The 25072-nt window shown below is 48.4% G+C and overlaps 1 protein-coding gene and 1 long non-coding RNA gene across 9 annotated transcripts in view; one reads left to right on the forward strand and one right to left on the reverse strand.

The window, feature by feature from the left end:
* pcdh11 (protocadherin 11) overlaps positions 1 to 25072 on the forward strand; it is a 136741-nt gene that overhangs the window by 58857 nt on the left and 52812 nt on the right. For 5 of the 6 annotated variants that reach the window (XM_055512283.1, XM_029165835.3, XM_055512286.1 and 2 more), the window contains one exon: positions 16469 to 16528. The exons of the other annotated variant lie outside the window; for it this stretch is intronic. In XM_055512283.1, coding sequence (XP_055368258.1) covers positions 16469 to 16528 — 60 coding nt within the window. The remainder of the gene's footprint in view (positions 1 to 16468; positions 16529 to 25072) is intronic. 6 annotated transcript variants of the gene reach the window in all.
* LOC114864848 (uncharacterized) overlaps positions 1 to 25072 on the reverse strand; it is a 136228-nt gene that overhangs the window by 11957 nt on the left and 99199 nt on the right. For 2 of the 3 annotated variants that reach the window (XR_008695830.1, XR_003787409.3), the window contains one exon: positions 8543 to 8973. The exons of the other annotated variant lie outside the window; for it this stretch is intronic. This is a non-coding gene — a long non-coding RNA (uncharacterized LOC114864848). Of the gene's footprint in view, positions 1 to 8542; positions 8974 to 25072 lie in introns of those variants that run through there. 3 annotated transcript variants of the gene reach the window in all.

Below are 25072 nucleotides of genomic sequence, written 5' to 3' on the forward strand. Positions count from 1 at the left end.
GTCTGACAGCCCCGCGGCTTCCCTGGAGCTGCTCCGGAGCTACTGTAGGCGGCCTGTGTTCTAAACATAAATGACAGGCGCAGTCAAAGCACATAATCCCGGGGAGTTTAATTTCCCCTAATGCCGTCGTAAGTAAAATAAAAACACGTCCGCGTGCCCGCAGCGCAAGAAGAATGAGACACCTGAGTTGCTGCGCGGATGGAATGCAGCCCTAATTGCAGGTTCAGGCCCGAGCCAAATTGTGAGCGCCGAGTCACGAGTGGATTAGCTGCTTCCTGAGACGGGTCGTGAACCCGCCGACTGATCTATAGCCAGGCCTCCCAACAAACTGACCGCCGGAATGTAATTGCGGCTCCGACGGCCTCATCCCCTTCTTGCAGATTTCGCACGCGCGCTTTAACCCACGGTGAGACGCGTTGCCTGGCAACAGCGCAAACAAGCCGGCACGAATGTGGATAACATCTGTTTTCAGTTCATGAATTCTATCAGTGGGAGCATTCTGTATGCGCAATTACTCGAGCCAATCACATGCAGAAGCTTTTTCAATCTGGCTCCTTGAGTGCTGTCACTCGTTATTAAAGTGCGCGCTGTTTAGCAAAAGTGCATTTGCAGTTTGAAGAGCATCCCAAGATATTAGTGGCATCTAATTGCATTACCTGCAGGAGACTGATGGCGCCAGTTAAAACGACTGGCCCCAGTTCAGACTGTGTCGAAGGCAAGTGCTTCTTTACAGGTTCCACGTCATGTTTCTGACTGGAATCTTTTGTCGACTAAGTGATTTTCTGACAGCTTTAAGCCTCCACTCGCTTCACCAAATACCCATATTCCCTAAGCAATCATACATCTTACCATTAATCCACTTTCATCCATGTAAAACTGAGACAGTGACAGAATGATAATGGCAGCTAATGCGGCCAAATTCTGACTGCACGAGTCAGAGTCTCTCCAAGCAACTTGCTCTGGCGTGCGCGCTTTTTTCTTAGTGCGGTTCTGGTGGGAACCTGAGAACGACAGGTTTCATTGAACAGGCCCCACTTTTTCATTATTTCCAAATAACCACTTCGGATCTTTAGATCTCCTCGCATACTGTGGAGTCCCCGATCTCGAGGTGACAAAAACCCCGCCGCAAAAATGCACAGTTTCCACAAGAACGACGTGGGGAAAAAAATAAAAACCCCACAGTCCTCGCGTCGGCAGCTCAATATCATTTTCCAAAGGCCACAGGCAAATCTGGATGACTGAAAACACAATAAGGTGAAAAGCGCCAAGTGACCGTGGCAGGATGTGTGTCCAGCACCTCCTGGCTTCCACTTCTAGATTTAGTGGAGACTGGAGGGGTTTTACGCCGCTCCCTGCACGCGGTCCAACGTGGCGCCGTCCTGGGAGTCGCATGCCAGCGTTATTGAGCAGCGAGCGGCGGCGGAGGCGGATGCGGGGAGCGATTCCTGCGCTTTCATAGCGAAATGTCAGTTAGCGTAGCGCGATTACAGGAGCTGCGTCGTATCTCTGTGTGCTGTTGGTTTAAGGTTTTACCGGGCGTGTGCTCATCCCCTCCCTCCCCGCGTTTCACTCCCCCCCCACCCCACCTACGCCCCCCTCCTCCCCCCCTTGTGCCGGTACACTTCTCACTAATTCCCCCGCCTCCAACTCCTCCTCCTTTCTGCCTCACTTCCCACCGAGAGTGAAACGTCTACGGGCATTTATAGTCGCATTAATATGAGCGAAGGATGTGTGGTAATAAATCGCTTTCTTCGTCCCATTGAGCCACAAGACGCGGTGATAAAAACAACTTTTCTGTTGTTGTGCACTTTTGCCTCGCGGAGGGAGAGAAAAAGCTGTGTTTGAAGTTCAGATTAGTCTTCAGGGAGTCCCACCTATCGGGACTGTTAACCTTTAGCCATTCAGCTATAAAGAAAGTGAGTTCCATTAAAATACATAATGCATGAAGTGGCGAGATTGCGTGCCATTGATCAGCACTTGAATAAATTGAGTTGAAATCCTATTAACATAAGCAGTTACACACGAAGTGAGATGAATACAGTGCAGTGTTACACCTGCAGAATTGGCCTCGGCTTCGTGCCGGTGCTGCTGGTGATGGTCAGAACCGAGGTCCAGCTGTTACTGCTGCTGCAATGTGACTAGAATTATACTGTAGCGACTTTGTTTCTGCCACATGTTGCTTTCAGGTACCGTAGAAATGGTCCGGTTAAATCCAGAAAGGCGTGTGTGATCATCTCCTTGAACACAATACGTTTCATTTATCTCGGCTCCCTCAAGATAAATAGTCCAAGTTTTATGCGTAAAGTTGCCATGAGAGACGCATTTTCTGCAATCTGACCTCCAAGCAGCGTCCAGACTCCCCGTGCCCGTTTAAGTGCACCAGTGTGTGGTAGACCCCCCCCCCCCCCCCCCCCCCCCAACCACCAGCATAAAGCCCAGCTCCTTTTAGCGCAATTAACAGCACCCTGTCATCTTGACGGATAGCCTCCATCTCCCCGGGTGCACGCGTGCCACGCCGAGGAGGCTCCGCGGGACTGACGTGTTTTCCGAACGTCTTTCCGTCCCCGACTCCCCCTCCTCCTCGTACCGGGAATAATTAGGGCCGTTGACGCAGGTGGGGGCGCGGTGCAGCATATGTGTTTGGGGCCGAGGTGCGGGGGCGGCGGCGCCACCCGACCCCGCGATGACCCACATTAGAGCGCGCTTCCTCCCCACCCATCGCTCTGCCTTCCTTCCTTCTCATCCCCCACCCCCGCCCCCTTCCTCCACCCCCCCCCCCCCCCCCCCCCCCCCCCCAGCCGCCTCCTCCAAAACCCACACCCCCCCCTCCTTCCGGTGCCGTGCCAGGCTCCCGACGACAATGCCAGCGAACGCCTGCCAATGGCAGCAGCTCCTTAATGAAATAGTAATTGTGACTGTGACTTGTATGCATCAGTTGCTTCGCTGTCCTGTTCTGTTTCGTCGCACACAACAGAGAGAGGTCCGCGGAGTTCCAGCGATGTAATTACATTAATGCACAGTGTCACACCTTTGCATTGGCTTTGTTTTCATTACAGCGTCGCAGTGGATGCGCGTGTTGCTTTACTGTTACAGACCTGAATATCTGAAGGAGGGCAGTACGTGTACTACATGTACTTGGGTTGCACCCGGTGAGCAAGACGCATGAAGTACATTAAATAGTCCCTGAAGAAGACTCGTAATGAGGTTTTTTGTGGCAGTAACAGCTGCTCAGAGAGACACAACCGTGTGGAATATTTAAGATCAATACATCATTTATTTCGCCGGGCGCCTATAATGGCCCTGCAATCGTATGTTCCATTACTGGACACGAGGGCCTAGACTGCTGACCAGTCCCACCTAATGAAAACAAATGCACTGGCAGCCTAAAGAAAAGAAAGGACGCCGCCTCACAGTTCATGTCCCAGTGTCGTTTGCTGCGAGGACTGTAGCCCTGGTTCATGCAAAGCGGAAAGCTTAGCAACTCAAGTGTGTCATTATGTGTGGGCAGAGAGAGGGGAGGCCGCAACGCGTCCTAGAAGCAGACCTCTGCTGGAGCTGAAAGCTACAGCATCACAGGCACACGGTACGCGATATACAGTAATAGAATACAGACCTGTCTGTCTGCCTGCCTGCCTGCCTGCCTGCCTGCCTGCCTGCCTGCCTGCCTGCCTGCCTGTCTGTCTGTCTGTCTGTCTGTCTGTCTGTCTGTCTGTCTGTCTGTCTGTCTGTCTGTCTGTCTGTCTGTCTGTCTGTCTGCCTGTTACAGGCTTAAAAACTCTGCCTGTCCCATGTTTTGGACGTCTTCTGCAGCTCTTTCATCAGTGCACAAACGAGATCAGGGCTATTATTTCCAAAGTGCCCGTGCTGATCCGACATCAGTTTTAGCTTCAGATCACGCTGGAAATGGGAGAAAAACAAGGACACATTTAGTGATCCCAGATCAGCGCACCTCCTCCGAGAGGCGTTTGATGAGCGCGGCTCCAGATTAGATTAGAGGCCTCGCGCTGATGAATGTAATCCATCATTTTATAAGCAGCGGAAATTTATGACAATTTAGTTTCAGTAACTCTGTCACAAGCCCTTAGCTTTTAGTTTTGCGAGTTGCATGAGCACAAACGGAATAAAGAAGTACAAATGAAGGCGCGCGGGGTGGCGCGTTTCATAGAACTGGGAGCTTTTTTTTTGATTTGTGACCATGACAGAGATTGAAAATACCTTGTCTTTCAACAGTGAAAGTGGCTTTTTTTTTTCTATTTCCTGCTTTTTGTTTCTTTGCTTCACCTTTTGGCTTTACACTGCAGGCAAAACAAAACGCGTGGCGGTTCCATTTCATCAAGATAAAACACGTATAAAGCTGGATGTTTTCTGAATGTTCCACCACTCTCTCGTTTTTTTTTTTTTTTTTTTCCTTCCTCCCAGTTTGCGCGACGACAACTCCTTTGAACTTGATTCGTCCCCCACGGTGCGAGCGGCGGCGGCGCCCGTGAAGCCAGTCTTCTTACTGGGCACCGAGGGAACGGGCTGATCAGCCTCTCCACACAAATCTTTTTGTTTTTGTTATTCATGTCACATTTCTGTCAGGTGTGGCAGCTCATCAAGCTGAAATAATGAGGCCAAGTTTCATGGTTGGAGACGAGGCTCCTCAGATATTTATGCGCTGATAACCGGCGTCTTTTTGTCAAATATTTGGTTCGTGTGATTCTCCCAATGTGTGTTTCTACTGTTTACAATGGGAACGTGCACTAAAGTATAGCTTCGTGGCGAATTATGCACAAATCCAGTAAAGCAGTTTAAGTGGGTGTATTAATTGAATCGAGGCAGAACCTGTTGGAGGACAGATAGGGGGCTGTAGGTGGGGAGTTGTAGCTGCAGAGGAATCTAAACGCTTCGCCTCGTTTGCATTTGCGAATTCCTAATACTCATTAAGTAGCATGAAATAACATCAAGTAATATTATTTTCCCCTTTAGCGCGATTATGCTGCTCGTATTGTATGAATAACAATATTCCGTGACACCTGAGATTTATTATAGTTCACATTAGGATGTTTACAATTAGACTTAATGTGGGCTCGGGCGCGTCACGGGCGGCGTGGACGGGAAGCCGAGCCGCGGCCCGTTGCACGCGCGTTCTGGAGGAAGGTGCAGCTCTTGGGTGAACTCTTTGTATTCTGCCTGCGCAGACAGCAGCTTGACAGGCGGTTTCAAAGAACACCGCGTCTCGTGGAGGGAGGGCGCGCGAGTGAGGGGAGAATCGCAAGAAGCGGTTCACTCGTGCACATCGCGTTGTTCTCGTTTTTATTAATCCCCACTGTACGCGCGTGCGGCGCCGGAAACCGACTCCCGCCAACTCCAATCCAAGGCGCCGCTTTGTTTTGTTGCGTCGTCGCCGGAATTAGACGTTCGTCCGGCTCATCGCGCGCGCGCGCCCCCGTCCCCGCAGAGCGTCGGATCCGCGCGCGCGGGGTTACAGGTGGAGCAGGGGTGATGCACTAAGTGAATGAGACGCGCGCGGCTACAATTTGATTTCCACAGCTCGTGCTGGGCGAACGGCGGAGTGATGCAATAGAAAGTAGCCGGCCCGTGTCAGTTTTGACTCCCTCGGCCTATTACAAGTGAATTAGCGCCGCTGAGCTCGGGTTACGTCTCGGTGTTACTGAACCGGGCCTTTATCTTTTCTGCATAAATGGTTTTGGGAACTGTCTGAACTATTTAGCTTTTTATTGTACAAGACAGAGCCGAGGTAATTTTTTAATGTGATTTAACTGTGTGTGTCACCTCCGCTTTCGGTAAGCGCTGATTTGAATCATATGCCTTCGGTTTGGCGCACGTCACATTACAACTTAATTAACTCTCCATCCGCCGCGATGAGGAGTTCGATGCGGATTGAATGCTGAAAACGCACAGTGGGGGGAGCTTCGCCGCGCACGCCGTGCTAAAATCACACTAATTTAAATAATTGACATTATACATGCTGTGTTGAATAAATAATTATATAAATAAATAACACCTCCGGATCATAGCTTGGCTTTCTCATTAGAAGGCAAGCTGTGCAACTCCTTGCTACGGAATGAAAGTCAAGTGAAGCAATTGCAATAATTACAGCAGCGAGGAAAAGTGTGCACGCACACTGGGAGGGGTGGGAGTAGCGGGGAAGGCAATGAGGGGGGAGGCGCTGACTGTCTACAGGTGCCTCTGATTAAGGGCTAATCTGGGCAGACCTCCCCTTCCTCGTCTCGGGAGCACATTCCCATCCCGGCTGCCTCCGGGCGCCTCCGGCTCTGCGGCGGCTCGCCGTAATGAGCTCCGCAGACGCACGGTGGATGCCCTGCAGGACAGTCCCCGCAGAGTCATAACGAGCACCGCCGCTGCACCGGCTCGCGCTCTCCGCCGAGGGAACCCTCCAGACCCGGGCGCCGCTCGCTCGCCGAACCCTCTCGCAACCCCCCCCACCCCCCCCCCCCCCCCCCAATGCACTCCAGCTCTGAAGTGGCGGCATCCCCTCTGGGGTCGGTGTGATGCCCCCCCCACCCCCACCCCCACCCGCGTGTGTGGCAGGAGGGACGGCCCTGAGCCCAACCTTGGCATCAATCACTTTACATTGAGATTGAGGTGAGAGGCAGAGGCGGCGATAGGGATGGAGCCGCAAAGATAGAGGAGAGGACGGAGTGAGGAGTGAGGACAGCTGAAGTAGCCGGGGATAGAAAAAGGTAAATGATGGCGGGGGGGGGGGGGGGGGGGGTAGAGGTAACTGACACATGGAGCCAGCGTGAAAGAAGGAATGAAAGATAAATTGTGCAACAGGGGATGCGGGAGAGGGAGAGAGAGGGGGAGTCCGAGTGAGGGGAGTATCTTGATGTAATGAGGTCTACGAAGGAGGGCGGGTAATGAGAAGGAGAAGAGAGTCGGAGTCCAAGGTGAGGGGAGCTAAAGGACGAGCGAGCGGGCGAGCGAGCGGGGGGAGAGAGAGGCTCTTTTGCCAAACAGCGGCCGCGCGGTGGGTGCTGGGGGGATCTGTGTGTTTAAGAAACGGCACCGCTGTGCTTTTGCTCTCTTAAACAACTAAGAGGTGGGTGAGAGGATCGACGGGCCAGACCACGGAGCAGGGCTTTGAAGCCGCCTCACGCTGAGAGGAACTGTATTGGATTTAGACAGTCGGCCTTTTTTTTTAGAGCGAGGAGAACGGGAGGAAAATACAGAAACAACGCCCGCCTCGTAGGCGCCGCTCCTCTTGGCGTTTCAACAATCAGCCTCATCCGAGGGGTGAACGCAGGCCAGCGTCCATCAGTGTCACTCACTGCTAAACGTGGTCACGAGCACTTTCAGAGTTAAACAGGATTTCATCTGCTGCTTGATTTCCGCCGTTTGCATTAGAGAGGATGATAAAAAGAAAACCTGAAGCAGCGTGACTTCGTCTGCATTTATGGATGCTGCTCTGCGGGAGCGCACGTGCACGCGCGTCCCCGAGCCTCTTGTGAAGTCCACGAGTAAAAAGCCTCTCATCACCTTTCATCTGTGCTGCATGTATTCTCCGGTAGCTGAGCAGCAGCTGTTGCAGTCATGTGTGTTTTCTCTCCCTCTCTCTCTCGCTCGCTCTCGTCGTCTTATAAAAAATGATGCAAACCTGGTATTTTGAAGCTGAAATCTCAGGCTTCTGCGGTGGCAGGTAGTCAGATCACTAGTTGCACCTACTGTACTGGCGTCTGAATAGAATACATTTTCATTTCCTGAACAAATACACTTGGGGATGGAGTAAGAATGCCACATTATATAGTGATACACAATAGATACAGTGCAGTGAGAAAGTTTCCCCGCTACAATAGCTACATCTGTTTCAGGGAGGATTAGCATGGAGGGTAGGATTGGCCAGTGTGTCTTATTTTAATTGCTGTGTATTTTAAATAACTTCCCATGGCTCTTCTCTTTCAATAGAACCTCAGCGGTGCCAAAAACAGTCTTTTCAGAAAACGGCTCTATCTGGGAATAAGGATTACGTTATTATTATTACTATTATTATTATTATTATCGTCTTGTGAGGGATTAGGGATTTGTCTCAACCAGTGAGTGTTGCCCTGCAAAATACATTAGAGGCAAATCAAAAAAAACAGTTTTTTTTCAGATGCTGAAAATATATGTATGAAAAAAAAAAGCATTTGAGCGCGAGAGGTTCGCATCCTCAGAAAAAGGGCAACATGCCTTTTATTAGCAGGCTGTCATGCAGGTGAGGTGTGGAGAGGAGCGGCATTAGGCAGCGGCAGAGCTCTCTGCGGCGGCTTTAAAAAGGATGATATTGAAATTACAAAACTGCATCGGGGTCGTTTTCATGTGTTTACGTGACGTGTTAGTGCATCTGTCACACATGACGTGGACGGGTGAATGGAATGAATGGCTGCGAGCTGTTACCGAAAGCTCCTTGACATTCTGTTTGCTTTATGTTCCTGCAAAAAGGGCAGAAAAACCCAGCGCCGGTCGCGTCTGTCGCGTCAAACGTACTTATAATTATTGGCACCATAGAATGAAAGCTGGGAAAAAAACAAGGCTCGCTTGCTGTCCGGTTTTATTCGGAGGATTTTGCACTATTACTTGCTTTCACATGTGTCACTTGGCTTCAGTGCAGTATACAGAGAAGGGACAGCACAACAAAGCACTGCCCACAGCCACAATTGACCTTTGGGGTTCTGATCCCTTAATGTGTTTCTCTGTGTTGCTGCTGATAAAGCCTCTCTTTCCCTCTGTCCACATCTATAAAGCCTTTCCCAAAGATGCCAGTAATGCGAAGTGAGAGACACAAATATCGTCCCCGTCCCGTGGTCGTAACCTCTGCCTCCGCCGCCTCTAATAGGTGTTGAGGCGGCCGCGTGTGTGTCCGTGTTTAATGGGCCGCTGATGGGTCGCCACGTCATCCGGCGGAACTGGCTTGTGCCGAACGGGTGGGCTTTTTACTGAGGTCCACCCACAGCGCAGTAGGAGTTCGGCCTGAAAAACGAGAGCATGGACTCACAAGCAGTCTCGCATTTGTAACACTTTAACATCACATATTTGCATAATTCATGTGTGCAGCCCCAAAACAGCAGCAAATCTGTTCATTTAATTTTGTGGTCATACTGTAACACCCAGTTATTTGGTTGGGATTGACAGCGGAGCCCGAGGAGCTACTGGTTATAGATTGATCCCAGTTTAATTCTAGTTGTTTACCATACATATAAGACAGTATTTCATTCTAAATGACAAGAGCCATTGGAAAAGCGTTCCCCGCACATGAATGATGTATTGTGTTGGAGTTAGCAGATGCCTCGTTGCGACTGAAAAATGAAGTTGGTGCTGGGAATGTGAGGGTCAGCCTTGGTTGAGCCGCACAGAACATAATGCCTGTGTGTTCCAGTAATCTATTCAGGTCCTGTTTCAGCATCAAACGCTCCACAGTGGAATCAGTGTAGAACAAATGCCCGTCAGCAACCAACTGAATGTTTCATAATAAAACTGAATCTTTAAATGTGAAAGCTGATTTTATATTATGCACATATTTAGTTCTTTGGCTTTTTTAGTTGCTGGTTTGGTGGAAGCAACAACCTGCAGCTGGAACATTAGTTCATTTAGCAGGAATTATAATTTGTGCATGAAATATTATTTCGTTTTTCTGTTATGGACAAAATTGATGCATTCATATGAAAGAAAACGATTCGGATCCATTATGATTTTCGGGGTAGTTGGATTAAATAACGCTGCTTTCTCTTTCAGTATTTTAAAGAAAACCCCTTTTTGCTGTTTTTTAAAATGGATGGGCAGCAATCTAACCCAGATAACACGTGTTAAGTACGCCATAATAGTGTGATTGCAGTCAGATGGAGCACTGGGATCGCTAATATTAGCCGCCTGCTATCTTCCCCCTCTGCCTGAGCCTCGGCAGCCCGCTGCTGCTCGGCCACACAAACTCCCCACCGGTTTAACGCAACCAATGAGATTATTTCTGCTTGCACAGCAGCTCTGTCTCTGAAAACTGTTTGTATAGCTGAAACCCCAATCTGCCCGCGTGTCCCGGTTCATGTGTGGCCGCAGCTCCCCAGCCGGGGGTTTGGGTTCTGGTGGCGTGGAACACAAGCCTGGCAGCAGGCGGGCGCCGCGGGGGGAACGGCGCGCGGCCGCTTCCGTTGGGTCTTGGCCTCGGACGCCAGCGCGTCCCGTCGGCGTTGACCGAGCGGAGCCTTCCTGGTTCCTGCCCGATCAAACCCCGAGTCACGCTCAGGGAGATGAACGGGCGGCGTTACTTCGCGGGATGGATATCGGTGTCTGGTGAGAAAGCCCGTGCGAGGCGCTCCGCCGGCTACTTTGAGCCTCTGTTCTCAGACAAACGCAGGGCTCTGTTTTCGCACAGCTGATTGTTCGGGGCTGAACGACAGCGTGCGCGCTGAAGATAAATGCACGCGCCCCTGACGGAAATGCATTAGGTGTTTAATCCTATCATGGCTGCGCGGCGGAAAACACGGGGGTCTGAAAGGTCGACGTGGAGCACCTCTGCTGAGAGGAGGGAAGGCCGCTCGTCAAAACAGAGCGGCTCCTCTGTAATTTGGCAAACAGAGGACGATTAGCATACATTTACCAAATAGAGTCGCGCTCTTTTGTTCCTGCGTTTTGCTGTTTGGTATCATCAGAAGTCACAGCCACTGAGATATTTATCATTCTGACCTTTTTGTCAGGAAAGCAGTAAAATGTCATGGAGCGGATTTGCTGATTCACAGCACATGCTCTGGGTAATTTAGCTTGATAAGGATTATTTATTTTCATTTATCAGAATAAAGTTTTGCCCGGACGTGAGGAGCAGTCAATAACAACGCGCGGCTAATGTAATTTTGAATACACTTAATGCTCTGCTCAGCCAACTAGAGAGAGGACTGCAGTAGTAAATTGGTTGACTGTTGCTGATAAGCTTTAACAGCGAAGCGGCATCCAAGCATTTGAATGAGGGCATTAATGGTTGTTTAAAACAGGAATAATGAAGAGGCGACGACAGTGTTGTGTTGCCTCTTGCTCTTGAGAGGCGCGTCTGCCCGTGGAGGGAAATGAGTAGATTTACGTCTAAAGGACATGAGCAGAGAAGTAGTAATATAGGTTATAAGAACTCAGCCGACGCTATAATTACCAGCTGTGAGGAGGGGGAAAAAGCTCAGCCTCATTTCAGGGTAATTGTGTCTGTGTGTAAAAAGCAGCTTCACACGCTTTCATGCAAACGCACGGATGCTTGGTCATGCACGAACCCAAGCGTGCATGCGAACGAGTGCATGACCCCCCCCCTTTAATCTCTCTGACACACTCTCACGCGCCCGTAAAAAAAAACACACGGCCGAGGTCCCGGAACAAAACAAACGTCCCCACAAAGTGGATGAGCTCCGGTCCGTGTCCAATTGAAAGCATCTGCAGAGCCAGTTCCCCTCGGCGCCGCCGCTCGCTCGCCCCCGGGTGGCTCGCGTAACACTTGGCCTCCTCCCTCGCCGCCGCCTGGATCAGAGCGGCCGCCGCTATCGTCCAGGCGCTGGCAGCGGCGCCGCCCCGGCTCCCGACCACAAACTGGTTCGAGGGAGTGAGCGACGGGAGCAGGCCAAGAAATGGACTTTGAAGAGAGAGAGAGAGAGAGAGTTGCATTGTGACAAGCGCGCCGCATTATATGGTCAAGTGTACGAGTCGGACTCCCGCCACGCAGGATTGATCCGCGTCCCGTCAAGACAATGCCAGAGTATTTATCTTAGAAAGTCACCCAAAATGTTGGTGGATTAGAGAGCTTTGCTCGCAGTCTCTCGTCTCGTGGCCTCAATTTGTATTAAACTGTCCCTCGTCTCCAAACTATCTGAGCAACAGCGTTAGTCATGTTTTAGACCCTGACAGTGATTTAACACGCATATAATTATATCCAGCTTAACCCAAGAACACCTCTACCTCCCTCAAATGCACTGTTTAACCAAACTCACCATCACCATCTGTGACCACAGCCGGGAAATGATGGTTGTACAGTTTGGCAGCAACTGCAGCCTTTTCAAACCAGACATTCCACCAAAAAAAAAACCAACCCAAAAAACAGCCTATACTGTGTTTAATAAATGTTGTTTTTGTTTGCCGCTGAGATGGAATCGCGGTGCATCCAAGGTTCAGCCATGTTGCAGGCATTCTCACCTGAAGGTCACTCACTGTAGCTGACGGAGTGCGTCGACAATATGAAAACTTGATACTGAAAGCAAACAGCGGCTGCGTGACTCACTGTTTAAAAGAGGAGATAGGCATGGAACGGATACCTTTGCTGAGCAACTAAATATGCCAGGCATGTGCTGCGGCACACAGCCGCTATCGTGCTCCGTCTGAAACAACATCAGCCTGTGAAACTCCTGTGAGCGGCGGGTTTCTGCGAGCGCGGGAAAATGCACTTTCTTCCCCATCGCGGACGGAAATCCTGTCCAAGTTGATCAACGCACACTTGAAGCCGGTTCACGCGGCGCTGCTGCGTGAACAGGAGGTTTGGGCTGTGATTCCGGTGAATACGGGGCCTCTTCGCCTGCCGCCGCCGCCGTTACATTGCATCAGTGCAAGGCTGCGTTCCACCAATCAGGAGCGAGCGCGAGCGGATGCGGCCTCGGCGAATTCCCTCGTTCGGGCGTCTCCAGGATCTGGTTTGAAGTCGTGGAGTATTTTACTTTTGTTGTCAAATTGCTTTGCAAATGAGGCCCGTCCTGGCACCCTCTCAAAGCGCTCGTGCTATATGTGCGGCATCCTTCAGGCGCTAGTTTCTGAACCTTGATTATTCCATATGCATACGCACAGCGCTGCGCTAAGCTCACATGCTAGACTAGATAAACATGCCAAGCTGGGACAAAGATGGAAGGCAGCGTGTTTATGTCTTGTCAGCCTGTCTGTACGCTGTTTCTGTGTTCCTCCGCTTGACTGACATGCTCTATCTAATAACATGGCAGATAGACAGCATGAAAGCCTCATAGGTTTCTACCCATTAAAATGATATTCAATCATTTTCTGATGGGATTGTTTGCCTGAAGCCACGCCTTGTAATAATCTAAGGTTCCATTGCCATTCGTATTGAAATGTTACGTTGCTTGAAGCCGCATCAAAATAATTGTTTTGATATGTCCCGTTTCTGTTTTGGCAATGACATTAACAGGGGGCGATCGTACAGTGAGGAGAAAGAACAGTTTTGAGGTATGTTGACTAAATGTGAGCCACGGATCCCCTGGCTCACAATTACAGGGTTCTTAGTCTGGGCAGCCTGAAAAAGGCCTCGCTGCAATACAAGTGTTGCACATATTGCGTGTCCCTTTGATTGCATGTCCAAGTCAGGCACTAAATAATAATAAAGTGGGGATTGAAATATTGCAAAATAGCCCAAGGCTCAGAAATTGCTAATGAACAGCAGCAGGGTGCAGCTGGAGGTACAGTGGAGGGTCGAGGCATCCGAAACCCCACTTCCTCTTTCAAAGGCAAATAATCCACGCTTCACTTTCTCTATACATAAAACATCTGTGGCGTCGCCTGAAAACCAGTACGATTAGTTCACTGTCGCCTCCGAGCTGTGGGAAAGATAAATACTGCGCTAGTTCTTCCCTGTCGCAAGGATCGGAGGCCGACATCGACACGCGTCGCCGCTATCTCTCATAATATGTGCAGATTAGCGCTGATAAGCGGCGCGAGCAGCTCTTCCTCATCACTATATTACGAATGTATGTGCTTCGCACTTGTTACGCCCTCTCCTCTCACTGCCTGTCAGGAGCCTCTCTCTCCTCACACTGCAGAAAAACCATGAAGCGCGGGGGAATCCGTGGAGAGCAGATAGAGACAGAAGGCAAGAAAAAGGGAATATATTTGGTGCTATGAGCTGCAGATCAAAAACGTGGCAGTCACATGATCAAAGGCATTCAATAATCCTTGAACTACATTGCTCCTTTAATCCTAGTGAGAACTGTGTTTTATTATGGGGTGTGTGTTTTGGGGGGGGGGGACTGTAGCTAGCTGCTGGAAATGCAGCACGACGCTTTTGAGGGAACCCGGGAAGACAACAGCATAAAGCCTCCTTGTATGTGTGGAGACTGAAGGATGAGCTGATGGGGCTGGAACCACAAATGTGCCACAAGTCCCTGTCCACTTGCAGCGATGAATGGTGCTCTTGTGTTTGCACTGCGCTTGTTGGGGAAGTTGACATGGCGAATGTGACCGGACTACCGTGCACCACGTCCGGCAACGTACGCGTATGATGTGTTCTGGTTCCTCCACTGTTGCACTAGAGGTTTACCAAAATACAGGTTTTATTGAGCGAGGGGAAGAATTACTTGAAAGGAAAACAAACCCAAGGTTAGCAGATATGATCCCCGCTAAATCAGCATGTCGCCAAGAAATCAGACAAAGAAACATTATATTTCAGTTATCTTTCCGCTTCCACACCAAATAAAATTTGTTATATAGCGTACCATTGTGCTCTCTGGGCCTCATCAAATTACGATAGCCACCCCAAGTGCTCTGAAAAGACAAAAACATCAATATGCGGTGTAATCCAAGGCCTTTGGCTGCAAACCCTGTCAATAGTATTTCCCTATCAGATGCAAAATGTCCCGGACCAAAGGTGAGTGGGAGAATGACAGCTACGGTTTCACATCTGTGCATTTCTGTAGTCTTCACAGCCGGATCTCCTGTAAAAACACAGGCCCTGAGTTATGGCTCCCCGGCGCTGCGTCGTTTCCACGCTGATGCAAAATTAATCATCAATAATTAACTTTTACGTGCGCGAGTTACGCCGGCGCTGCGAGACAAAGGGGAGCGCAGCGTAAAATGAAACGTAATGTTGTGTTCTGCTCAAAGAATAAAATGAGATTGTGATGAAAAAAAAAAAAGCTGCAAAATAAATAAATAAATAAATAAAACAACAGTAATTATAGCCTGGGGAGATGTTAGCTATGTTTGTGCTCAAGAAAGGGAAGGGGATTTAGATTATCTATGGTGGGTATCAAGCTCCACCAGGCATGTGGAGCAAAGCGCCGGGTCTGAGTTGAGGAACACGTTACACGTGGTTGCTCTGCTTTGGCTTCACTGCTGTTTACTTGTGATTTGTGATGGACTCTTAATAAATCTCCTAAGAAAACATCTCATTTTGTGCTCTGTACTTTTGCATTTCTGGCGTCTGATTCGGCGCTCGTATTACGCAGAGGGCTTCGACCTTTGCTTGTTTTTTTTTCCAATAACGCCTCAAATTATGTGAGAATAAGCTGTTACACTCGTGGAGAGCTGCTCACTTTTGCGCACGCTGTCTGTCTTTAACAATATGGGATGAATAAATGAGATCAGTGGAGGTAGCGTTTGGACTCAAGGCTGCGCGGTTTCCTCCAGTGCAACTCATCAGTAATACATGTCCTGTACTGTAAACACACAAATAACTACTGTTTATGTGTCACATCAATTAAGACATGGTGGTTAATACCACTGGATCTGTGGGGAGGATTTTGTCTACTAATTCCATTGCCCCAGCAAGGCCCATCTATCCATTCATATTTCATGATGTGGTGTTTATGCTTCAGAGAAGTCCTGGCTGCTTCTCGCTCGCTCGCCTTGGACAGAGAGGTGCTCTCTCCCTCTCTCTCTCTTTTTTTCTTCCTTTTTTTGCCGTGCGATGAAATATAGATGTTAAGAGTCTGGAGGGTTGAGTGCCTCATCTGTCCTGGTGATACCATAAGGCAGCCATTAATAGTGTCAGGGAGCATCAGACATACCACAGGCACATAATTGGATATGAGGACATAACTGAAAGCACCTGCTTGGAAATCAACAGGGACTTCCCGGGAGACAAGTGCTTGGGAGGTTCCCAAAGAAGTTTGCGGCGCTCATCCCCTTCCCCGCTGGCTTCGCCTCACCCATTGCTCTTTCATTTCCCACTGAGGTCAGCTCAAGATGCCTCTCGTTTCCTTTTTTCCACAGTGCCATTGTGAATATGCAAATACTTTGGATCTTTGCATAATCACAAGCAGCGGGACCATCTGTTGTTGGCTTGTTGACTTACCTTGTGTCTGCTTTTTAATGGTGTTTTCTTGTATCTGAGTGATGTATTGGTGTATTAACAATGTGATAATCATTTAACCTCAAAAAATGCATTCGGGCGCGTATGCAAAAGTCTGAACATATGTTCAGTAAACTCCTCCGACAAAGAGGGATTTATAATCTTTGCGGCGGGATGGAAAAGCCTGGAAAACAAAATCAAATGCATCACTCGCGTTTTGTACGATACGATGATGATATTGTCGAGATAAAGACCGAAAATAGGACTGTCAACAGAAGCTACGGCCTGGGATTAGCGGGCGCTTAACCCCTCGGAAATATATGAAAAAAAATGCTAATGGCAAAGTCCAGGAAATAAGCTGCAACTTGTGTCACTGAAGATTTGTTGGGAGATGCTCCGCACTGAAAACATGTCCCTGTTAATGTGTTTTCCTTGTAGAACCCCAGTCAGACACCGGAGAAGTCTTTCAACTCGCCGCCCCCGATTTGTCCTCATAAGGTAAACGCCGGTTTATTCTCAGCAGCATTATGTGGAATATTTATCCAATGAATAGTTTTATTAGGTTGTGTCTGTGTGTTGCGTCTCACATTAGGAAACAGCCTCTATATTATGTCAAGATGTGTCTTTTTCACATGTTAGTTCCACTCACCATATGCCTCTCACAGGCCTCTCTGCCAAAGGATGTGTAAATGAATTTCCTGTATTAGTGTAGTAAAAGCAAATGTTTTCATTTCAAACCGAGGATGGTATTTTTTTCCCTCCTCCTTTCCATCCACATTGTGCCTCAACGTTCATTTGACACGAGGTGAGAAGGGCAGATTTATTCCATGCTAATTAGTCCTGGAAATGCACAGTTAGAATCCTCACTTCGCCGCGCTGGTCTCGAGGCGTCTCCGCGCGCCGGCTGAAGCTACTGTACGTTCCTCCCCGGCTCCTGCTCCCGACGCACGCCCGCCGCAAACGCGATAATGTGCTATGCAGCGAAATTCACACGGTTTCCGTTCACTTAGCACCGAACGTGTCAAAGAAAGCGGCCGTGTCCTTTTCTGGATGAGTGGCGGAGGCGGGGGTGGGTCGGCGCCGGACTGGACCTCGGTAAATGGGAGTCCGATGGAGGGGAGCGATGAGTGGTGGGACAGTAAATACTAATGAAACCCCCTCCCCTCATCATCAGTCAGCGAGGAAGCAGGAGGAAGGTGAAAGTAACGCAGCTGGTCCTTCATTCAGGGCCCGAGGTGTTTACTGGAGGGCGGGCCGGTGACGCCTCTCCCCCACAGGCTACTGTGCCGCACGCCTGCATGCCCCACTGCCGTGACGCTCTCCCTTTTCCACACAGCTGATCGGGGCTGATGTAATGAGGGGAACACCGCGGGTCCGCGGACGGTGTTATTCACGTTTTAGCTGTTAGCAGCGGAACATAATCTCCCTCCAGTCAGCTCACATTAGTCTCCATGATCCGCACCAGCCCAATATGTGCAGCGAATGCAATGGGCCAGCTGGGGTAATTTAGTATGTCAGTCAGCTCGGGAGGCTGGTGAAATCAGTAAATGGCTGGATATGATTTATATGAAAAGAATATTCTGATTATAATGGCTCTCAGAATAGAATATCCGCTGTCTTTTTACACTTCTCTTCATCTGCATTGTGTGTATCCCCCAGATAGATAGTGAAATGAACAGAGGGCTTTTAAACTGACTGCTCTGTGATTATATTAAGAGTGTGAGAGCGAGGGAAGGGGGGTGGGGGTGGTGGTGGGGGGGGGGTGCCCAAGCACTAAGTATATATAATTGCTTCTTGACACATTGGCCAAATTCTGCAGTGCCAGGATCTGAGCGAAGATGATTAACGGCTGTCCGAGTGGGTGGGCACCGCGGGTCGTTCGGGGGCCTTTGGTTTCCATAGCGATCCTAGTCTAAAGGCCACATATTGCATACTGAAAAATCTCAAAGGTCTCCACATTGTTAAACTACAATTATAACTTGCGTCGGGCGCATTGTCCGTCCACCGCAAACTCTCTGCCATTCAGGCTCGGAGCGGTCCTCATTCTCCTCCCTCCCTCCCTCTCCCCGTCCTCACTTTCTCTTAAATGCGCTCTTCCAGCCGGCGCGAAAATAAAGGGTGAAAATCTTGCATTCTGTGAATAATTGATGAGCAGGCTCACCTCAGAGCATCATTACAGTACACAGTCAGGGTAGGAGGTGAGGGCAGGATCATATTTCTGACTCCAGGTTTCAGCCCGTGGAAAATTGTATCAGTTTTTCACGAGGTTTTTCTACTAAATGTACAGCATGAATAACCGTTTCTTATTATAGAGCTGAAGAATGGGGATAAAATGTGAGGAGCGACGTGCTAATGCGGCGCACGTGCGCTTCGTGCACAGACTGTGGCGTCGCATTTGTAACAGGGGCTCTCTTTTTTCCCAGCCTGTAGCTGACGCCGCCCCGCCTCGTGCACCGCGTTGCGCTCGTGCACGCGTGACGACATGCAAGTACCTGTGTTAACAGTGCAATCTAGTTAGGTGACAGATGGAGAGGGCGAGGGACGGGGTGGGGGATCAGGCACCTCTGACGGCTCGGGGTCTGCGCTCCACCCTGCTCCTGCCAGCAATGAAATTGCTGTGGTAAACTAAAGGCGTGCATCTGCGGGATCCCATTTCACAGCTTGGTTTTCCACGCGAAACGAGAGGCGCTCCCCTCAAATGTCAGCTAACAATGTAAATGCACGCGATAGACGCCTCGCTACCGTGAGCGTGACGCCGGCGGATGCAAACACGCTGCCGGGGACACTTAAAGTGCCCGAGATCCAGTGAGCGGCGTCAGGTTTTTTTAAGCCAAGAAAAGGCCACTGAATAAGCACATCTTAATGATGATTCATTCTGTATAATAAAAGAAAATCCCTCTGGCATCCAAACAAGGGCCAAGCCATGTAGCAATTAAGCAGAGTTAAAGGCATCAAACAGACTACGGGTGGTTGGCGAAGCATCTTCCTGGACGTCTATGTCTACATGTAAAGCCCCCCACCCCCACCCCCCTTCACACGCACGCCCATGCGCACGAGAAACGATTCATTTTGAGATAAATGTGATCTCGGAAGACAAGCAGCAACAACCCACGGCTCCGCGGAGGTGCCCGCGGGGTTGCATCGGTGGCCATCATCAAACAAATAATGCTTTGTGACTGAGAAAAAAAGACAATGCAAAAGGTCACATGTGACCTCTGGGACCAGTACTGTGCAGCGTCTGTCACTAGCAGGCACCACATGTCTGTGTCAAATGGCAAAAGGTATGCGGTGCAGCCAGCCTGCCATACAATGAGGCGGTAGGCCTCTGTGTACAGTACGCACCCTCCGTGTCACAGTCGTGCGAGCGTGTCTGCAGAGCATCCACTGTGTGAAACGTAGGCGCCGCCGCAGATGGAGGACATTAACAAGCACTTTAGATGCGTTAATTATAACGACTGAGAGGAAAATAAAGTTTAACCGGCCATTAGGTTTCACGGATATAAACATAATGCATATCTTTGGTATATTTCTGTCATGCATTTGTGTTATTGCGTTGAATGTTTCGGAGAACGAGGCCTCCGCGTTCGATCGTATCGCTCCTGTCACACTTTCTACAACGAGGGTTGAGGGCGTTAAAAATTCACAAGAAATTGATAAAGAAATAAATAATCCCGGCTTCCCTCTCAGGCAACTTGTCACGCTCATCTACATCAGACCACACCTCCGTGTAGAACAAATCGATATGTTTCCATTTTTTTGCCATTTTTCTTTTTTTCCCCCCCTTTTCGAATGGTTGAAATCCAATCTTCATGGACACACTAACCACATATAGTCCGGACAAAAATGCTACATATTGTGTGTAGAAATTGCATATCTCGCCAAAATTACATTCTCAATTCCCTCAAAGTGCAAATGAGGCCGACGTCTGGGTTTCCCACACCTCCTGCGCTCCTTTCCCCTCTCTCTCTCTCTCTCTCTCTCGCTGGCTGTCCTTCGCGCCCACTCGCCACGGCATATCCCCTCCCTATATCCAGCTAAACCAATCAGGGATTTGAGAGCCTCACTTCCAATCAATTACCACCCAAATCAGTGCAGGGGCCTTTGATATAGAATCATTTGTCAAATCAGTGCAGATGGCTGGGGGCAGCGGCCCTGTGCCATAGGCCGTATCCAGGTGGAAATCTCTGCTCAGGGTGGGCTCTCCTGATAGTCCCGACCTATTAATGGGAAGTCATTGTGTGCTCCAGGACAGCAGTCCAGCTGCACGGTCCCCTCCATCGCTAATGTATAAGCATCTTAACCTGACTGGAGGATAATACCACGTCCCAGAGTCCACCGTCATGGTTTGGACTATTTTAAAGACAGGCATACGGGGCTTTCACAGATCCCACTTCAGGTGCTCGGTTGGACTTAGCGAAGGCCTGCAGGACGAGTGTCCATGGTACGTTATCACATCTGACCTGCTACAGAGAACTGTAGTGTTCACTAATGACACACGTGTTACATAAGCACAATACATCCGAAACATATGCATTAAGATAAATGTACAAGCTAAATAAATAAATGTGTAGATGTAAAAAATGAAAATAGTGTAAACAATTACTTAAAAGAGTCATGTTTAGGTACAATGCATATGTCTGATCCTGCGGCAGATGTTGGTGTTGTGTACACAAACCATGGTGTGCTGCCAGACTAGCGTCTCAGCAGCTAAAATGGACAAAGTTTGCAAAGACAAACTCCGGCTCCACAGATTGTGTCATTAATGTCTGATTGGTTCGATCATTAAACAGAGAGGGGAGAGAAAAGCAATCTGCTACTGTTGATGTAGCGCCCGAACGGTAAAGGGCCCGAAGATGTAATGTACAGTTTACAGTTCATGTGGCTATAGACGTTGATTTGAATGACAAAACTGAGAAATTTTAACTGTTCTTTTCGTTTTGTTACACAACTGTATCTATTTAACGCAGTTCAGCTAGTTTACAGCCGATTTGAGACATTTATCAGTTAATCCATGATGATGAAGATGATCTACCAACATCGAGCATTCGTTTAAGTTCAGGTCTAAAAGTGGGAACGGACAAATACAGCCCCAGTGTGAGCCAGGCGGAGCTGCGTTACAAAAGAAGCTGTTGGATGAGAGGTGAATTTCACCTGTAAATCCTGGGTAACAGCCGCGTTTGAATATTCCGTCTAAACCACTGTAAATGCTAAAATAAATGAATCACTGTCTTTTTCAGCGTGATAAATTGTGGCTATGATTAATATTAAGCTACATGAATCATCCAGTATCTTGTTGCCAGTGCTATATTACAAAGCTTTATTTTTATGTCTGGGGCAGAAGAACTCTTAGAGTCGTGCCTGCATTTAGAAAAGGAAGAGATAAAAACATCAGGCCATGCGCATCATCCATCATTATCCCAGATAAAAAGTTAGGAGGAGTTGCAGTCTGGCAAACAGTGCTGCTTAATTGAACCTGAGCTTTAATAAATGAGACTGTTAGCATTACATTTAGCCTGTGCAAATATTACTTCACTGAAAACATGATGATCCTGAACCGATCATAAACCTTGAGACCGTTTGCAAGCTTGACTTTGTTCATGCTTTTATTTCGCTGATGTTTTCAAGGGTGGAGGATCAGACGGGAGCTTGTTATTCTTGGGCAGACAAGCTGAAACAATAAGAGTGCCGCTGAATTCTTTCCCTCTGACACTGATTTTCTAGTCCGGGTTGTTGTCATTAGACGCCGTGCTTAGATTTCCATGTGTAATGACTTCAACAAAGCATTTAAGGCTTCATTAGTCTGCACAGTGGTGCAGGCCAAAGTAAATTGTCTAAGAAATAGATATTAAAAGTTGAAGCAAATAAAACTTGTGTCCTGAGGTGATTAGACGTTTCGAAGCCAGAATCAGACCATAAATAACTGAAAACATAAATAAATGCTTGAATAAAAACCTTAAAAATCTAAAAGCTTTCATTTATAAATAAGGCATTAATCATAGCTCTAAACTCAAGATTCATGGTTGTGGCCTATGTTATGAAAGAGCTTCTTTTAATGATTTTATTCATGAGCAAAGTATTATTCAATGCCTTCATGTTTCAGTGATGTATCCTGGCCTCTTATTTTTCCTCCCAACCATTATAAATCAGTGCAGTGCTGTGGGATGTCATGGATGCCAGGCCTCAGTTCTTTGTGCAACAATAAGACAAGTTCAGGGTGTAGTGTTTGATACACTGTCTTTCAGAATCTGCCTTCACATCAGCGCGGCATCACCGAGCGGCTGGCAGACGGAACAAAGACGGCTCAAATTAGACAGGGAAGACGAGGCGTCCCACCGCGCGGATGACCGCGAGCGCGCTAACTCAAACGGCCTCCGCGGCCGGCGGCCATTTGCAAAGGCGCGTTCCCGCGAGCGCGGCGAGATGGAGCCGCGTTCACCCACAGTGGGCGTGTCTTCTCTCCCCCACGTTTCCAATTTATACTCATCATACAAGCAACACCTCCACCGCGGGCGCTAATGACGCCGCAATTCAAATTCATGCTAATGCGCCGAGTGTTTCCCCGCTCGTCGTGGCGTCTCCGCGTCACGGGATGATACGTTTTTTTAAATCCGACTCATTTGTACGAAGCCGCACATCAGTTAAAGTTCTGCTACGTTGTCAAGGATGTGCCGCGATGCCACGAGAGGCATCCTCCGCGCGCCTCATTATTTTTCCTCCCACTACTTCGCTTTCTTCCGTTGGTGCATTGTGCAAACACGGGGCTGTTTCAGAAACAGTGTCACCTTTTTCCGAATTTGCACCAATTGCGAACGGATGCAATTTGAATGTTTTCATTCTAGCGACATACACATGATTGCCCAAATACCTTGTATTACTTAAGAAAGATGGAAAAAAAAAACAACCGCCGTAACTGGAATAATAAAGGGTAATTGCGGTTCCGGAATGATTACGAGTGTGTGAGCTCTCGCTGCATTGGTGAGGATATTTTCCCACTCTGCATATTCCACACCGGCGTAGTCTTTGGAGATGCAAGTCATACTGAGAGAATTTGACTCTGCATGCTAAAAAGGCATAAATACAGGCAAAAAAAAAAACATAGCCGATAGATGACCTTATTATGCTTAGTGCCTAGCATTCAGTAGCAATATTGCCTGTATTTGTCATTATTACCACCCAGCATTACTCCGAGTGGGCGGAATATCAATTTGACAAAGAGGGCCTCTGACTAAATGTTAAGGAGCCCCCCTGTCATGTGAGACACATCCCCACTGTTCTGAGTGGGCAGATATGGCCGTGTTTTACTACTTATGGATATGCAACGGAAGAGCACGGAGCCGTAATAAGGCATTTACCAATGCAGAGTAGCACTGTGCACTGCGAGAACATATGTTAATGCACTTGGCTGTGGCCAGAGAAACAGCGAGAGGTTTGTGGAGGGGAGAAAAAAAAAAAACCCGCAGAAACACATGGGACCGGCTTCCTGGAGCACACACTCGCCTTCTACAAAGATATTAATGTGACTGGTGCTCAGCGGTGGAAGGGGAGAAAAAACACAACACACAAAAAAAGATCCTGGCAGTGATGAGGAGTTTGTTTTGGTGATAGTGATGGACCCCAGTTGGGTGAGGCGGATGGGGGGAGGGGGGGAGGAGAGGCTCGGTGGCGTTTGAATCGCATCAGTGGCGCGCTTTTAACTGACTGTGCTGCCAGAAAAACTGACATCAACATATATGAGGAAGATGCGCGCGGAGCAAATGGGGAAACGACTGCGGGCCTCGTCTCGGCGCTTTATCAATGTTTTACCAAGACTGTGCCACTGGTGCTCCAAGAAGGATTGTCTGCGTTCCTGCTTAAGAGCTGACAGTTACAGTAACAAGTTGCCGCGGAAGGAAAATACTCCATAAAGCGTGCGTTTTGTGCGCCCGAGGAGTTTGCATCTGAACATGGTAGAAGGAGTCGGGTTTTTTTTTTTTTTTTTTCTTTTTTTAGCCTTTGGCTTCACGGCCGTATGTTCGACTCGTGTGTCGTTTCTCGTTGTTCGTGGAGGCGAAGACGAGAACGATGAGCGATCGTCTTCGCGGCTTCAGACTCATGGATTACCTGAGAAAATATTCATGAGTTTAGCATGGGTCTCACTGGAGATGCTGCAAGACCCAGACTCTCAACCTGAATATTGAGTATGTTGACTGTTAATATTTTATCAGCGGCAGCAGCGGTCAAAGTAATTCTTGTGTTACGGTTGCACCGACTGTTGCTCAGCTGCAACTTGTGTTTTTCTTCTTTTGTTCACAGCCTGGTTATAAAACAATCCTTTTTTTTGGTTTCCATTAGCATTTGGCTGTAGAACTAAACGCGTGACCTCGCCTTTGGTGTGGTGGGCTTTTTTAACCTGTGGCCTCTTTACTTGTTTTGTCTATAGTGGAGCAAATAAGTAAACGAGCAAATCTGATACTGAAATAACAACACTCTACTTGAAATGGATGAATATGCAAACATTTAAAAAAAGAAATGTGAATAACAAATAATTTCATTTCTATAGTGATTAGACTACATAATACCAGAATAGCAGACGTGAAACCCATCCCGCTTAGAAAACAGGCTATTCATTCTGGATGAATAATGATAAAATAATAACCTATTATGACTCCTTGTTCTTGGGTTTTCACTGATATTTATGTCAAGGCCGTACTCGTCTGAATTATTAATGTTTCACAAGATTCTTTGTGTAATTGTTACGCTCGTTGTGATGGGAAGAGTGACAGCGAATGCATTGTGGAACCCAGATGAAATTAGCTGAATGAAATTAGCCCTAATGATTTGGTTATCAATTGCGTGTTTAAAGTCAGAAGTCAGAAGCGTCTCCCAGTTTGCAGGAGATCATTTCCATAAATGTTTCGGGGAGTCATTAATCAGCATCATCCCAGTGAATGACAATAATTCGGGCTCGCGGCTTCAAACGTGAGCTTGTGTTTCACAGCGCGTGGCGCTCTGTGGACAATGCCTCTGCCAGTCTCAATGAAGGCAGCTGTCGCGGGATTCAAA

Source organism: Betta splendens, chromosome 10 (genome assembly GCF_900634795.4).
Source record: "Betta splendens chromosome 10, fBetSpl5.4, whole genome shotgun sequence".
Classification (NCBI taxonomy): Eukaryota; Metazoa; Chordata; class Actinopteri; order Anabantiformes; family Osphronemidae; genus Betta; species Betta splendens.